Source organism: Vitis vinifera, chromosome 15 (genome assembly GCF_030704535.1).
Source record: "Vitis vinifera cultivar Pinot Noir 40024 chromosome 15, ASM3070453v1".
Taxonomy (NCBI): Eukaryota; Viridiplantae; Streptophyta; class Magnoliopsida; order Vitales; family Vitaceae; genus Vitis; species Vitis vinifera.
This window is the reverse complement of record NC_081819.1, coordinates 22,143,508-22,158,433: the sequence shown is the minus strand read 5'-3', so window position 1 is coordinate 22,158,433 and position 14,926 is coordinate 22,143,508. Positions and strand designations below refer to the sequence as shown.

Here is a 14,926-nt window from a genome sequence, read left to right as displayed (position 1 = left end):
AAAGAGAAAATGTCAACACAAGAGTAAGAGTAGGGGAGAAATCTGTTTTTCAAAATTTAGTTTTCCAACTAAATTTTGTTTTTGAAAACAATCTAAAAATTGTTTTTAAAATCCATTTTCAAAAATTGATCTTGCCCGATTGTTTTAAAAATTGTTGTCAAACGTCCAAGTGTTGGTTATTGTGAAAGATTAGCAGACCTTCTATATGTTCACTCCGGGGTATATTATTAAAATCAGGTGCAACTCGGATGGGTTGATACACATAACCCATGTTTGGATAATTCAGAATAAAATTTGAATAACTCCAACCTAACCCACTCCCAATTTAATATTTTTATAATATATATATTATCCTATATAATAATACATTATTTTATTTTATTTTTTAAAATATCCAATTAGATTATATTATATATTTTTTTATTTAAAAAAAACATATAAATTTATTTTTAGTTTTTTATGGGTGTATCACTTCCATATAAATATAAAAAAAAAATTAAATACATAAGAATCAAGCAACCCAATTGACTCGCTCAATCCGAAGCTAACTCAACCAATCCAAACTCAAGACAAGTAAAATGAAATTATATTGAACTTGGATTAAGCAGGTTAAATTGGATTTCGCCATTCGGGTTGAGCTTAATCCCGCCCAAGTTATAATTCTTATTACCAGACACGGGATCTACAACGAAGACAGCCATCCAAAATTGTGTATCTACGTTATCAACATACAAAGGGGCCTCTAACCATTTCAAATAACCACAATAATTATATGCATACAAAAACTTAGCCATGCAGATCCGACAAACGCTGCTGGCAAAACCAAAAACACAGCCCTTCACCTAGTCGATCAGGGCATCCTTGGAGTCCATTCGGGTAAAGTCCCTGAGCTTCCACCCCCTTGGGGTCGCAACCTGGGTTGAGGCTCTGTCTGTGAGGGGGCGGCATTATGTTCATTGCTACTACTGGGAAAAAGCCTGAATGCTGGCAATCCACCCGGAAGATTTGATGGCAGACTGGTTGGCGGTAGGGGTGCTTGAGTCGGTTGAGTTGGTTGGAGCATGAATTGATTAAGTGCAGCAGAGTAAGCCTCGCCTGTGAGGCTTCCTCTCATCCGCCCAGAGGGCCGCCAGTTCTCATCTGTTGGTAATGCAGCTGAGGCATCAGGCCTAGGGGTCGACCATGCTGTCCCCAATATATTCCGCCTCTGCTCGCCGGCTGTTCTAAGCTGCTCAGCAACCATGCCTACAGAAAATGCTGTGCCTGTTCTGGCTGGTCGGAGTTGAACAGGCACTGATGGTGGTGATCTTGACACCTGGACTGTCTGCTGAGCCGCCGCTGCATGTGGAGATTGCCTGTTAGGTACTGAACCCGTGACCTGACTGCCACCACTTCTTTGCTGACGTTGCATGGATTGGACATGAATCGATGGGTGGACATTGTTCCGCGGCTCATTCATGGCTTGAGTTGTTCTCGGGTTCGGAAGGCCACCCACACGTTGGACTGATTGACCAGAGACTGGAAATGAACTCATTAATGACCTTGAAAACTGAAGATCTCTTTCTGTGACTCCATTAACTGCATCAAACCCTTCCACACTGGGTGCCATGAAAGAGGTAGTTTGAGAACCAGTGGAAGTGGCTCCAGTGGGCATCAATCTTGTATGCTGGGCCAACCTCGGTAACTGATCCTGGGCAGGAAGGGCCTGAACAGCAATGGGATTTCTTGTTAGATGTCTTGGTATTGACGCCAATCTTCCATATTCATTGCTTGCAATCAAACTTCCCAATCTAGATTGCTGTAACTGCAAGTTACTAGGATCAAAATGTTGGTTTTGCAACAAGGGGATTGGCACTTGTGTTTCCCTGTGAACATCCAAAGTTTCCCGATAAGGAGAAGGAGAAACAGCATCAGTTAAAACAGGAGAAGACATAAAACTGAAGGTGCTTCTGGGAAAGCCAACGTTGCTATGAGCATTCGAACTTGTAGTGGGGGGTGCCAAGCCATCTGAGACAGAAGAAGGGGTCAACAACACTCCTGTCCAGAGGTTGTCCTCTCTATGTGCAGAAATAATTTGATCTGCCTCAACTGTACTATTGACTCCTGGTGACACAATTTTTTCTGCAGAAGAAAATCCTTGAAGATCATCCCACAGAGGTTTCATGTCTTCAGTTCGGAAATTACTTGGGGAATCATCATCATTATCCTCTCCCATGGTAAGATCCACAGCATCAGCTGCGATACTAGAGAGCCTAACAGACTCACACTGCTTTGTATTTTCTTGCCAATTGCTTTGGGTGGCATCATACAGCTGCTCAGCATGGTCAATGCTTTCTACAACAGGCTTCCAAGATCCATCTGGTGAGATAATCACATCAACAACGTTCTCTCCCACCTCTCTCAGAATCTGAACAAGGAGCAACAGGTTCAAACAAAAGGGGAAACAGCTAGATAAAAGAAGTGAATCCAAAAATACTTGCCTTGACCATATTCTGATCAATTCGTATGTCTGGGTTGCAGACAGACTGATTACAATGAGGGCACCGCCAGGACGGCCTTCTTGAGTTTATTTCGATGAAGTTTCCATAATCAAAGCACTACATATGCACACTAGAAGTGTCAACATTTTGAGGAAAGAAAAGATGGAATTAACTAAGAATAAATAGTGCACTCATGTCTATGGACCCAAGCTCATACCAGCCAGTCCATATTATGTCATTTGCCACCAACAAGCACAAACTGTCTTTTATGGTGTTTTTCAGCCATTTGAAGCTGACAAAAGTTTGATGCTTAAATAGTTAGAAAATAAAGCAAGTACAAGTGAGCGATAATGGCAATCCAGAAGTAGCTTAGGTTCCAGAGAACCTCCAGAGTGTAGATCTATACAATATATCATATATATGTTACACAACAAAAAATCATTTCACCTAGAATGAAGTCAAAAAATAAATTGGTGGTTTAACTATTGATTGACCTAAATATCTTGTCGTGAACCAAGATCAATTCAGAGTACTAAAACTCTCACCTGATGATGCTTGCAAAGATGTCCCTTCACAGGAATATTGATTCGTCTGAAGCTGTTTAAAGTAATCAACAGCATAAGAATCCATACAAGCCAAGTGTATACCAAGATTCAAAATCAGAGTCAGAAACAGTCATGAAATTTTCATCCCATGTCAAAGCCACTAGCTAACTCATCTCTTTGATAGAACATGTTATTGTAAAGGGCCATTATTGGTTAGTTTCCATTTCTCAGGGTTCCAGGAAGGGTGGATTGGCAATGGACCTATTAACATTCTTTCATGAAGTGTATACATGCAGACTCAAACCCACATTTTCTTTCTTCACATTCCAAGATGGTGCGGCCATTACACAAATCGGTTTTAATATCTTATACTAAACACTGTACAAATTATTCTGATTACCATAGGTTGTAGATTCTCTTGTTTTTTTCCCCTGATCTATTGTTTGAAGGAAAATGTCTGGTGAACATACATGGTACAGAAAAGGGCTCAGTTGCTAGTGTCTTTTATCTTTTTAAATTGTTTTGATAAGTAACTTTTTTTTTACCTCCCTTTTGGGAACCAGAACCTCCTACATCCCATCTCTTAACATCTTGCCACTTGGGCCAGGCCTCACGAGCTAAAGCCACAGTTGTCAGTCATCACTGCACTAGTACATTTATGAACTAACTATTTACTTAATAGGAAAGGAGGACAAACTCAATGCCTCTTTCTAGCATATAAAATGGGGTTGGCCTACCTTGTGAAAAGAACCCTATTAGGCCCTTTTTCTCTTACAGGCAACAAAAGGTAATTTGACCTTGCAAAACTCCATGACTAAGTATGGTTATTAAAAACTTACAATACATGACACGATACAACAAAACCATACATTTTTTATGAAAATCGATACATATCACAATTTGTAACTTATTTTAGAGTGTATTTTATGATACGTGATATAACGATACAAAGATACAATGATACATACATCTTCAACTATTTTCCATAATTTTTAAGAAAAATCAAATCAATTTTTTATTGTTAAAAGAATTTATTATGTTAATTATTTAAAATGTACTAAAAGATTGAAAATTGATCATAAAAGAGGAAAAATAGGTAAAGTAATCTTGTATGAAAAGCTACATTCATGTTATCAAATACTATATTAAAGTTAAGTAAGTTTATTTTTACAATGAATATTGGAAAGTTTTCATTTGAATGGTTTGAATGTTGACAATGAGAATGACAATGATTAGTGGATAAAATTTTTTATTTAATATATTAGCTTTTTTTATTTTCTTTTTTGGTGGGGAAGGAATGATGACGAACCTAAAAGCTGGAACTTTGAAGATAAACATAACAGCGCACACACGCACACACACACACATATATATATATATCAACAACAAAATAAGAGCATATGCCTAGTTAGAATTTGGAACTAAATATCATAGCTAAAAATTGAAGAAGTTTATTTTTGTGGATTATGTGATGAATTCATATATTAAAGCCATATTTTGTTAATTTGAACTTGATAAAACTGTAAAATTCAACATTTTCATATGATATGATATTGTTTAACTTTTTAGATCATACTATCTTCCATAAAATTGGTTATATATCACTCTATATTTCATACTTTCAATCAATGTACACATCTATACATATTTTTTCTATCGATTTTTCACTATATAAAAAAACTTACGATACAGCACGATACATGACTAAGTAAGTTTGAATCTACTGAAAATAAAAGGTGCAAAAACAGTGGCCTAAACAAAGTAACTAAATATATACTGATCCATAAAAATAATAAGAAAACATAAAACCTAAGCATAATGTTCATCTACAGAAAGTATCGCGGGACTAGTCATTCTGCTGCCATGCAATGTGAAGAACAGAAACAATTCAAAAAAAAAAAAATCCAGAATACAACAGCTAATCATCTACAAAAGTAACTAAAGAAATAATGTACCTTATAGGGCAATTTAAAGAGATTCGTGCTTGTCCTTCAATGATCTCTAAGTCTGATATTGGCAATATAAGCAATACATAGTCTTAGCTTTTATTTCAACTTCCAGTACAAAATCAAACATAGTACGGTACACAAACCCACATCAAATGCTAAATAGCACCAAATATATAAACTCTTTTTATTTTTTTCATTTGGCTTACCAGAATCTGATGTAACAGCAACAGGCTGAATATACTCCTGTAATTCCGGAATGCCAGAAGTTGATATCACACTCATGAAAGCTATGATAATTACATAATTACCTACAAATTTTGCAAACTCAATGAATCAAAACTTGGAGGAATTTTAAGCAAAGGAGATACACAAAGATTTCAGGCTGAGTTAAGATGTACCATTAAACTGTCCAACAACTTGAAGAAGATTTATTCCATATCTGAGCATTGCAATCACATTAGTTGGCAGCTGTGGTCCATTATCCTGATCCAGACAGGGAATACATGGAAATGGGGACAGAAGTTGATAAATTTTACATTGGACATCAAACGCAAAAAAAAAAAAAAAGGACTAGACAAACCATGGAAACATTAATCCTTCCCCAGACTCCCTTTCCATTTAACAGAAAGCTGCAGAAGATGAACATAATAGTATCATATTCAGTCTATTCTTTGGAATATCATGAAGAGAGTGAACCATACTTGACTTGAGGTGGAGTCACAATACAAGATGATGTGTCCATATTATCTGTTTGAGCAACAAATAAGCACTGCATGTGAAATATGTAAAATTAGAAGATAGCACAGTCAATCCAATAAATCCCAAGTATGTATATAAAACAGAATATATATATATATATTGGCCCCTGCCATCCCTGCCATAGGCCCTAAAGATTTCCATTAAGAAAGATGTAAGGAAAGTCGTTGAGCTGATAGCCACTAGATTACACACATGTGTGCACGTGAGTGCATGCACACACTCACACACATATGCCATGTCCTCTGTTAGCAGTATCAAATATAATGCATGTGATACATTAGCAAATTGTCTGACAGAAAAAAATTGAACAAATCATTTATGACAAAAGTTAGAAATTTAGACACATTCTAAACATAGTAATACCCAGGACCAGAAGAAACAGAGAGGTCATCATTATGAGGAATGGGTACAAAAAATGGGTAGAAAGTATATGTCAAGAGGAACATCCTGGAACCTAGATGGTAAGTGTTGAAAAATAAAAAGAAATGAGTGTATTTGAGAAGGAAGTGACAGTGGCTCACAAATATATTGCATGATAAGTATCATAAGATTGAAAGGGAGATCAAATAAATATTCTTCTAGGAAGGTTTTCTGTGACTAAACTGCATTACACTTCATAAATAATGGCCAGTTTAACTTCAGGACATCCTTACTATGTGTTTTTGTGCAGGAGACACCATACTCCTTGTGATATGGAAGTCAATCACAAAAGCCCCATATCCAGGCTACAAGACAACCAAAAATTTTTTTAAGACTTCTGGCAATTCAAAGAGAAAAGAGGAAAAATAAATAAATTTGATGCAGAAATCTACCTTGACCTCAAGAGAAGCAAGGACATGGCCCATCCTTAATCGTGGATAGTATCTTGAAGCACACAAACAGAATGAGAGAGAATAAAGAAGTAATTGATTCAAAAACTCAGTGATGAAAATATTGCACATTTAATATCTTCAATTGCAACATTTAACTCCTCTTAAGATTGAAACAACAAATCCATCCAATTATATAGAACAAAAAATAAGAGATGAATTAAAATCAGACAACTTGGATTCAGAACATAATCAAATTCATAATCACTGACAAAAGGCCTCTAGAAATGACACTATAATGTTTGAAGATTTCTAATGAGCCTGTTTTGCCCTATAAATCATAGATTTCATAATCAATGTAAAGTGACATAATATCCCAAAAGGTTGTAAGCAACATTGTACAATCTTATGGGGCTCCCAACCTTGGAATGCAATCTTGCCAGATACCATCAGACTCCACATAACATAATAATCTCAACAATCAAAAAAACCTCGAGAAGCTCTAGGATAAAAAACATTTTTATAAAAGATAAGCGAAAAATCTTCTATTTCCAAACCAAAAAAAAAAAAGTTTGTCCAATGATTTGTAAGGCAACATAAGTTATAGCCCAAAAAAGGACTAATCTTAACTTCCTGACAAGATTTTTTTCCAACCCATAATATTGCCTGATTTAAACAACTATAACTTCTAGAAAAATACTTCCTCAAAAAGATCACTACAAAAAAGAGGTTTCTATTTGAAACTTAGAAGAAAAAAAAAATTAAATTATGAATTCTCTTTCATAAAAGCTCTTATACGAAAGCATTTCACGCCCAACTATACTGAAAGAGCTTTTAGATCTCAAACCTTGCACTTTAGTTGCAAACCAGACTGTAAAGTTCTTTCAATAATCAGAAAAAACCTCCATACTCAAAAAGTCAGACCAAACATCCAAGCCTCTAAAGAATACGTGTTTTAGTGAGGTTATGTTATTCTCATAAGTAGTCTATGTACATAAGCAATGAGCAAAGATTCGGGCCTCATCTAGAAAGAAGAAAATAGCAAAAGCCACCTCAAGCTTAAAGAGGGAGAATTTCAAGAAAATTCACATAAAGAGGAGATTTTCCCTTTAATAATGAAAACTAGAGGGAGTTCCACTGGGGAAGACAATCAAAAGAAATTTTCAGACAGATAAAACTCTCAGGAGGAGAAACTAACACAAAAATGCAATAAATGAACAATAGTTTGTGAAAATTACACATCTTACATCACTTTTGATCTAGAGAATAAAATATACTAACTCCCCCTCTCACATCACAAAACATCAATCAAATTCCATGACATGTCATAGGCTTAGTTTTCATCAAAGAAGTTTTCAATGTTGTGGTACATGCATTGAAGTAGGTCAAACTAAAACAGACTGAAGTAAAAAATTACACTTTAATATGATCTTTTTGTCAGCTTACTTACAAAATGTTACGTGATTAGAGTCAAACACTAGAAAACCTCTAACCTGTTTGCTAACTGAGCATTTCAACACAATTGGTCTAACAAAGCTCTCAATCACATTGTTTTGCAGAATTGATTAAAAAATTGCATAAATCCAAGTGCTGTATGTGAATGCCAAATCATCATCTTCCTTGCAAACATTTTCTCACTTATTGGACAAGACTATTACGGCTATATTCTCATCACATGTACCCAATTATTCACATTTTCGGAACAATTTGTCTCTTTTTAAAGCTGCAATTTATTATGCCAAACAGAAATATCCTCAGAAAAGGTCTCATTCAAGTACGTAACATCCTCCAAAAACAAGAAATTTAAACCTTGCACAAGCAAATCAAGAGAATTTCATACCTCGACATGATCTTTGAAACACTGGGTAGAGGGTAGTGTGGTTCAGCATTGATATCCTCCATAGTAGAGAAGATTTTCCCTATCTAAAGTGGCACAAAGACAAAGACTAATATAAGAAACAGATAGAAGATCATTAGTGATAAACAGCAAATAAATCACCCAACACTAATCAAAAGATTGAGAAGAAATTATCAATACCTCCTTCGCCAATGTTAGAAGATCAGTAGCATCATGATCAAGAAACCATCCAATTTTGCAAGCATTCTGCCAAAAGACATAGATATAGAAAACTACATCTTAGTATGAAATTCTTGTTGTATCACCAGAACTTTGATACCACTTATTGTGCCAGCAAAAGCTTTGATGCAAACATATTAATAGAAGAACATAAAATAAAACCATCCACACACAAAGGGGTATGGGGTTTTAATGTAGTTCGGCCAACCTACCTTCACAGATGAGAGATAATATCCCACTATACAATAAAGAATATTCCAAACAATATAGACAAATACAATAATTAGGTCCCAAAACATCCCACATTTTCCCGCTCTTTGTATCTCCATCTTGAACCACAAGTCCTTTTACTCCATTAGGTGTCTCTCACTCTTCCTCGCATCTAAAATTTGAAACACAAGCTCTCTTACTCGACCAAGTGTATCTTACTCTTCCTCACATCTTTATCATATACAAGGATGAAAATATCGGTAATCACAAATATATCGGTACTTCAATTTTACAAATATATCGGATATATCGGCGAATATTTTGGAAAAAAATATCGGTAGGCCTAAAATTGATAAAAACTCATGAAAATTTAAGAAAAACCTCATTGAAATGTAATTAGAAGTATAGTAGACATTTTAAATTTGTTTTGTTCAAGAATTTGATATATGTATGATATAATTTATCATATTTGATAATAATATCATATGCGTCGATAAAAAATATAAATTTTATAAGTGTACATTTATTATTAAATATTATTTCACAATAATATTGTGATATTTAATTATAATATGTCTAACTTTAAAATACATTTAATATTAAAATTATGATCCATTTAATTCAATTGTATTAAATGATATAAAATAAATGATGATATATGCATAATTTTTTTTAATTTTTATATTTTTTATATTTAATTAATATATAAATGATATAAAAAAAGTTAAGAAAATTATCACCATAATTTTTATATTTTTAGTGGTCAATTAAATTAAATTTAAAAATCAAATAATTAGAATTAATTTGTTTATTAAAATATTTTGTTTTTATCACGGTGTTAATATATATTTATTCTAGTGCATATTATATAATATAAGGTACGTTAGCCCAATGGTGAGCAGGGTTGTGAAAGGTTGTTTTTGGCGTGGGTTCAAGTTCCTGCCTTACCAAGCCAAAATTTTAAGTTTTTCATTGACCGTCGCCCCAAAAAATCAACTTGACCGCCAGCCCCAAAAAAACAGCCTAACAGCTGCCAACCCCAAAAAACTGCCCACCCCAAAAAATAAAAATTAAAAAAATCAGTGATTTTTAACCGAAATTTCGCAAAATCCGGTGATTTTTTCACTGTTTCGCCTATTAATCGGCACTCACCAATATTTTGGTGAAACTCGCCAATTTTTCGCTTCACCAATTTTTCATCTACCCGTTTCGTTTCGCTAGTCACCGATATCCGAAATTTTGCCAAAATTATTCGAAATTTTCAACCATGATCCTATACATATAGTCTTCACAAGCCCATATCTTTCTTATAACATTTGCCCCTCATGACCTAGAATATTTATAGAGACATTCTTACTTATTCTATAAGAATCTAATTACAATCACATATGAACTTAAAGAATATTTTATATAATATTCTTTCTACAAAAAAGAAATATATTTCACTTAAGAATTTAAAACACTTCCCAACAATTCCAGGTAAACAAAAACATAACTTCAAAATATCCAATAGCTTTGGAATCATAGCAAAGAAATTGTGGAAATTTTCTAACTTGGAATAAGAAATCCTGGTAAGCTTGTGTTCAACAAAAAATAGAAATCAAAAGAGAGACGGTGAATATATGAATAAAAAAAATATACAAAATAACTTCACTTAGTTGAACCATGTCAAATGTCTTTCACTCAACATCAAAGCCAGATGGGTGAGGTGGGGAATTCACCTAGATGCCTTAAGGATAGACCACACAAGTATGCAAAACCACCTGAACACCAAAAGCACATCAGCAAGTTCCCTACCGCCATTGTATTGATTCTACCAAATTTATTTTCCTTGCTGATTTCCTATTTGTCAAAGATGATGACTAATAGGGTAAGGTTTTCTATATTTCTCATATGAGCACTCCATATCCTACTTTTCCATAATCACTTCAAAGAGAATCCTTAGGTCACTGAATCTCTCTCTCTCTCATGTATGAATTTCCACAAAGACAACATTACCCCCCTCATAAGAAGTTGCTCGACACAAACACGGTGAATCATTAGGTTAGGCAATATCCTTTGTTAAATAGCCTGCAAAGCAAGCATATGCGTTGAACATGTTTCCAACTAAAATATGCGTTGTAATAGCCATTGAGGCATGGCTCAAGAGGTAAAGGGTTGGGGTGGGTTTCTAAGAGGTTCCGGGTTCAAATCCCAAAGGGGACAAAAAAATGAAAAAAGAAAAAAAAAATTCTTATAAAAAAAAATACAAGTCACAGTAAAGGTTCCCATCAATAGTGATCAAGACATGTATTTAGTTGATGTAGCACTTCACATAGCATGGAACACAGTAAATTCTTATTTTCTAATTAAAGTTTCTATTATATTGCAAATATTTTTAAAATTGTGCAAGTCTTCTTTAAAGAAATAAATATTATGCTACAAATAAGAAATTTACATAACAATAACGGACCAAAGAAAAAAAACAGGAGAAGAAATTAAACAAAAAACCCAACTACAATCACAGTAACAAATATGAAAAATGGGAACTAAATTCCCACTAATATAATCCAAGGCCCTAACACCTCTACCGGTATTAGTTTGCTACATGGAAGAAAATATCAAGATATATCGGAGATATATCGCCAATATATCATGTATCGGAGGTTATAGAAACGATATTTGGGTCAACGTGGGTCAATGGGGTCAAACATGCTACACTGCCCCCCGCTACAGTGCTCCTCAAAAATTCCAATTTCTATTGTTAAGGGGACTCGAACCCAAACAAAAGGTTTGGGGATCAGGCCACCTTACCACCAGGGCAAGTTTGCCCCTTGTTGAATATAAGGCACTAAAGATATATATTCAAAGTCGTCATATAAAGAAAATATTAAAAGAATATTTTAGAGAGCAAATTAATTATAATAATTTTATAATTAAATGCAAAAATTTCTTTTAATTGATTACCAAAAATATAAAAATTATCATGATAATTTTCTTCATAGTGTTTTTAATATCATTAATAGATTAATTAAATATTAAAAAATTCTACATATATCACAATTTATTTTATATCATTTAATACAATTGAATTAAATGAATCATAATTTTAATATTAATATATATTTTAAAATTAGACATATTATAATCAAATATCATAACACTTATACAATTCATATTTTTATTGATGCATACAATATTATTATCAAATATGATAAATCGTATTATACATATATCAAATTCTTTAATAAAACAACTTTAAAATATCTATTATACTTCTAATTACATTTTTATGAAGTTTTTCTTATATTTTTATAAATTTTGATCAATTTTAGGCCTATTGATATTTTTTTCCAAAATATCCGTCGATATATCTTCGATATATCCGTAAAATTGAAGCACCGATATGTCCGTGATAACCGACATTTTTATCCTTGGTTTGCTAACCTAGTCTCTAATCTAAGGAAATAGTATGGCTCAAGGCCATAACTGCTCCAAGGGCCTGCAGACACATGCCAAGCCCAATGGAAGACATTAGCTAAATTTTATTCAGCTACCAAGTATGTTGATCTCCCAATTTGAAAAGTCCATGTAAATCAATCATTGCATGGCACATATCCAACTTCTGACAAGTGAGCTTCACTGTGGTATGAACAATCAGAGTGTCATGTGTTCTGCACTAGCATGACACCTGATACACCTTGCCTTAGGGACCAAAAGAACCACTGTGTTATTATCATTGGGGCACATTTTATCTCCAAATACTTTCACATCATTGTGAATAATAAAAAAAACTTCATTTCCAGCCAAATGAAACAAGAAGAGATTCTCTTTCTCCTAAAATTCCCTCTTTGATTTCATTGTTATTCCCTCCAATGCCCTCTTGCCTCTCTCTCTACTTTGCTATTACCTAAAACTGCATTACATGGCTAGCCTCCTAAATTTAAGAACCTTACATAAACACAGTCTCAACCTTTATAGAATAACCCGTTTCCAAAAATCCCATAGCAACCAACCAAAAAGGTATCATATCCCAAATTAGTCATGTCTCAATATGCAAATTCTTGGTATTCTCTATATTGCTAATAAGCTGAGCACGTTGAGTGTCCACCGACAATTAGTGACAGTTTAGATGAAGATTTGACTACTAATTATTGAAAGATAAAAGAAGCCATGCATACCTTGACAGAAATCATAAGCACCATTGCAACCGCTTGGAGAGAGGAATCATTCATACGTCTAAGTACCTTCAACGAATAAGACAATAAACTGAGAATGATAACCAGTTTCGGGAAATTATTGCTTGCAATAATATATATATATATATACTGCTTTCAGAATTATTTTGTGTAATTATTAATTAGAAAGCTCCCTAAACTGGATAACCAGGCATTTTCGAAGGGGTAAACATACAAAAAAAAATTATATATAAGATGTGGATACAAACACACTTATTGTAATTTCTCATTGAACTGCAGTTTGTTTGAAAAAACAAACAAATTGAATTTTATATCACAATGGAAGATCATGGGCCATCATCTGACAGGTCAATAAGACTGTCCATGCAAGTGGTGGTACCATCACTGTATGGAATGAATCCAGATTATAAAGTATTGTCGCATGTTATAAATAATACTAAAGCATCACCTGCTTTAACAGGAAAGGTAAATCTCGAGCTCTTGAAGGAATCTCATTGTTTGCAACTGCATGATCAATACCTCTATAATTGACAAAGAAAATATTGGTTAAGCATAGTTAGTAATATTGAGATACAAAGCATAATCAGTTCAACTACTCCACTGTTGGTATTAAGTAATCCAGAATTTTTATTTTTTTTTAAATTCACTGTCCAGAAACAAGGACTAAGAGATTGAATCAATCTAAAAACTGGGAACTCAATGTAACCAGCCAAAAGTCGGTATTTTCACTGCCAATAAAGCTGAAACTTTTTCAAATGCAAAAATAACAACTTCACAATCCTTAAGGCAGCTCATTTTCGTGAATCTTTTTTTCTTCGATAACTCCCCAGAAAACAAACTTTCGGTGTTATTTTCCTTTTCTGCATTTTTTTTAAGTATAGAATTTCTCATTTTAGTCACCAAATGGCGTTCTCGAGGCTCACTGTACATTTGAACGAGAAAATAAAGCAACTTAGTAGAAAGATAAAAAAATTTCGTATTGCAGGTTTTCGTCCTATGACCTCAGTTTCAAAGAGAGACAAACCAACCAGTAAGCCAAATGTTGCTTTTTGGCTCACATTTGCCCCCCTAAAAGTAATCTCTATCATATCCTCCTGAATCCTACTCCTAGCTCCACACCTTGGACAAAGTCGCAATTTTAATAACAATTTTCTATTCGATTACTAAAAACGAAAAAAAAAAACACTTATTTAATTCGAAATCTGCTTTTCAAAGTCGTCAAGAAAAAGGAGACCTCGCTCCCAAAATTTTCAGAAAACATTGTCAGAATAGTTCACTGAGTATTTCTCGGAAACAGACTATCAATCGGAGGAAAACAGCCGAATTAAGAATTGAGAATTCTCCATTTCTAACCTAGCGTTTCGCTTCTCACAAACACGTATACACGGAAAGATAAACAGAGAAAAACAAAGCTCGAGCGAAACCTGGCCAGCGAGAGGAAGAGATCGGCGACCTCAGCGGAATCCAACGGGTGGCCGTTTTGAATGTGCATCGCAAGTAGATCCGCCACCGTCGCCACCAGTCGCGACGCCGGCCTTATCCGGCCACGGCCACCGTCGTCCGTATAACTCATTCCCGCCATCCCACGAAACCCCCTCACTGTCTCTCTTAGTCTTATACAAATAATACAAGTATGCTGACGAGAATCCGAGTTTTAGTCAAAAGTCGGTACTGAATTTACTAAAATACCCTCAATCTCTCGCTGCAACTCTGTGATTGCCACTGACGCTGACCTACACCAAAATATTATAGACATATCAATTATTCAATTTTTTTGCAAATATTAAGAGAAAATTAAAAATTAAAAATTATGAAAAATCACTATAAAAATATTTAAATAAAATTTTGAAAATAAAATTAATTAATAAAAATTTTAATATATGCAATTATAAATAATATGATCAAGAAGGGGGTATAAA

At 34.1% G+C, this 14,926-nt stretch overlaps 1 protein-coding gene across 2 annotated transcripts; it reads right to left on the bottom strand.

Moving 5' to 3' along the window:
• Positions 1-574: 574 nt before the first annotated feature.
• On the bottom strand, positions 575-14,629 carry LOC100256919 (E4 SUMO-protein ligase PIAL2). Of its 2 annotated transcripts, XM_010663522.3 has the most exons (15): positions 14,432-14,629; positions 13,456-13,528; positions 12,990-13,055; positions 8,581-8,646; positions 8,383-8,465; positions 6,546-6,597; positions 6,387-6,458; positions 5,676-5,743; positions 5,555-5,603; positions 5,373-5,457; positions 5,181-5,282; positions 4,981-5,032; positions 3,026-3,077; positions 2,481-2,597; positions 575-2,407 (listed from the first exon to the last, which is right to left on the bottom strand). In XM_010663522.3, the coding sequence occupies exons 1-15, from the start codon at positions 14,587-14,589 to the stop codon at positions 851-853; spliced, it is 2,652 nt and encodes an 883-aa protein (XP_010661824.1). In that variant the 5' UTR covers positions 14,590-14,629; the 3' UTR covers positions 575-850. The 2 variants fall into 2 exon arrangements, with proteins under 2 accessions (XP_010661824.1, XP_010661825.1); XM_010663523.3 differs by lacking the exon at positions 6,387-6,458 and having other exon boundaries at positions 14,432-14,613.
• Positions 14,630-14,926: the final 297 nt, after the last annotated feature.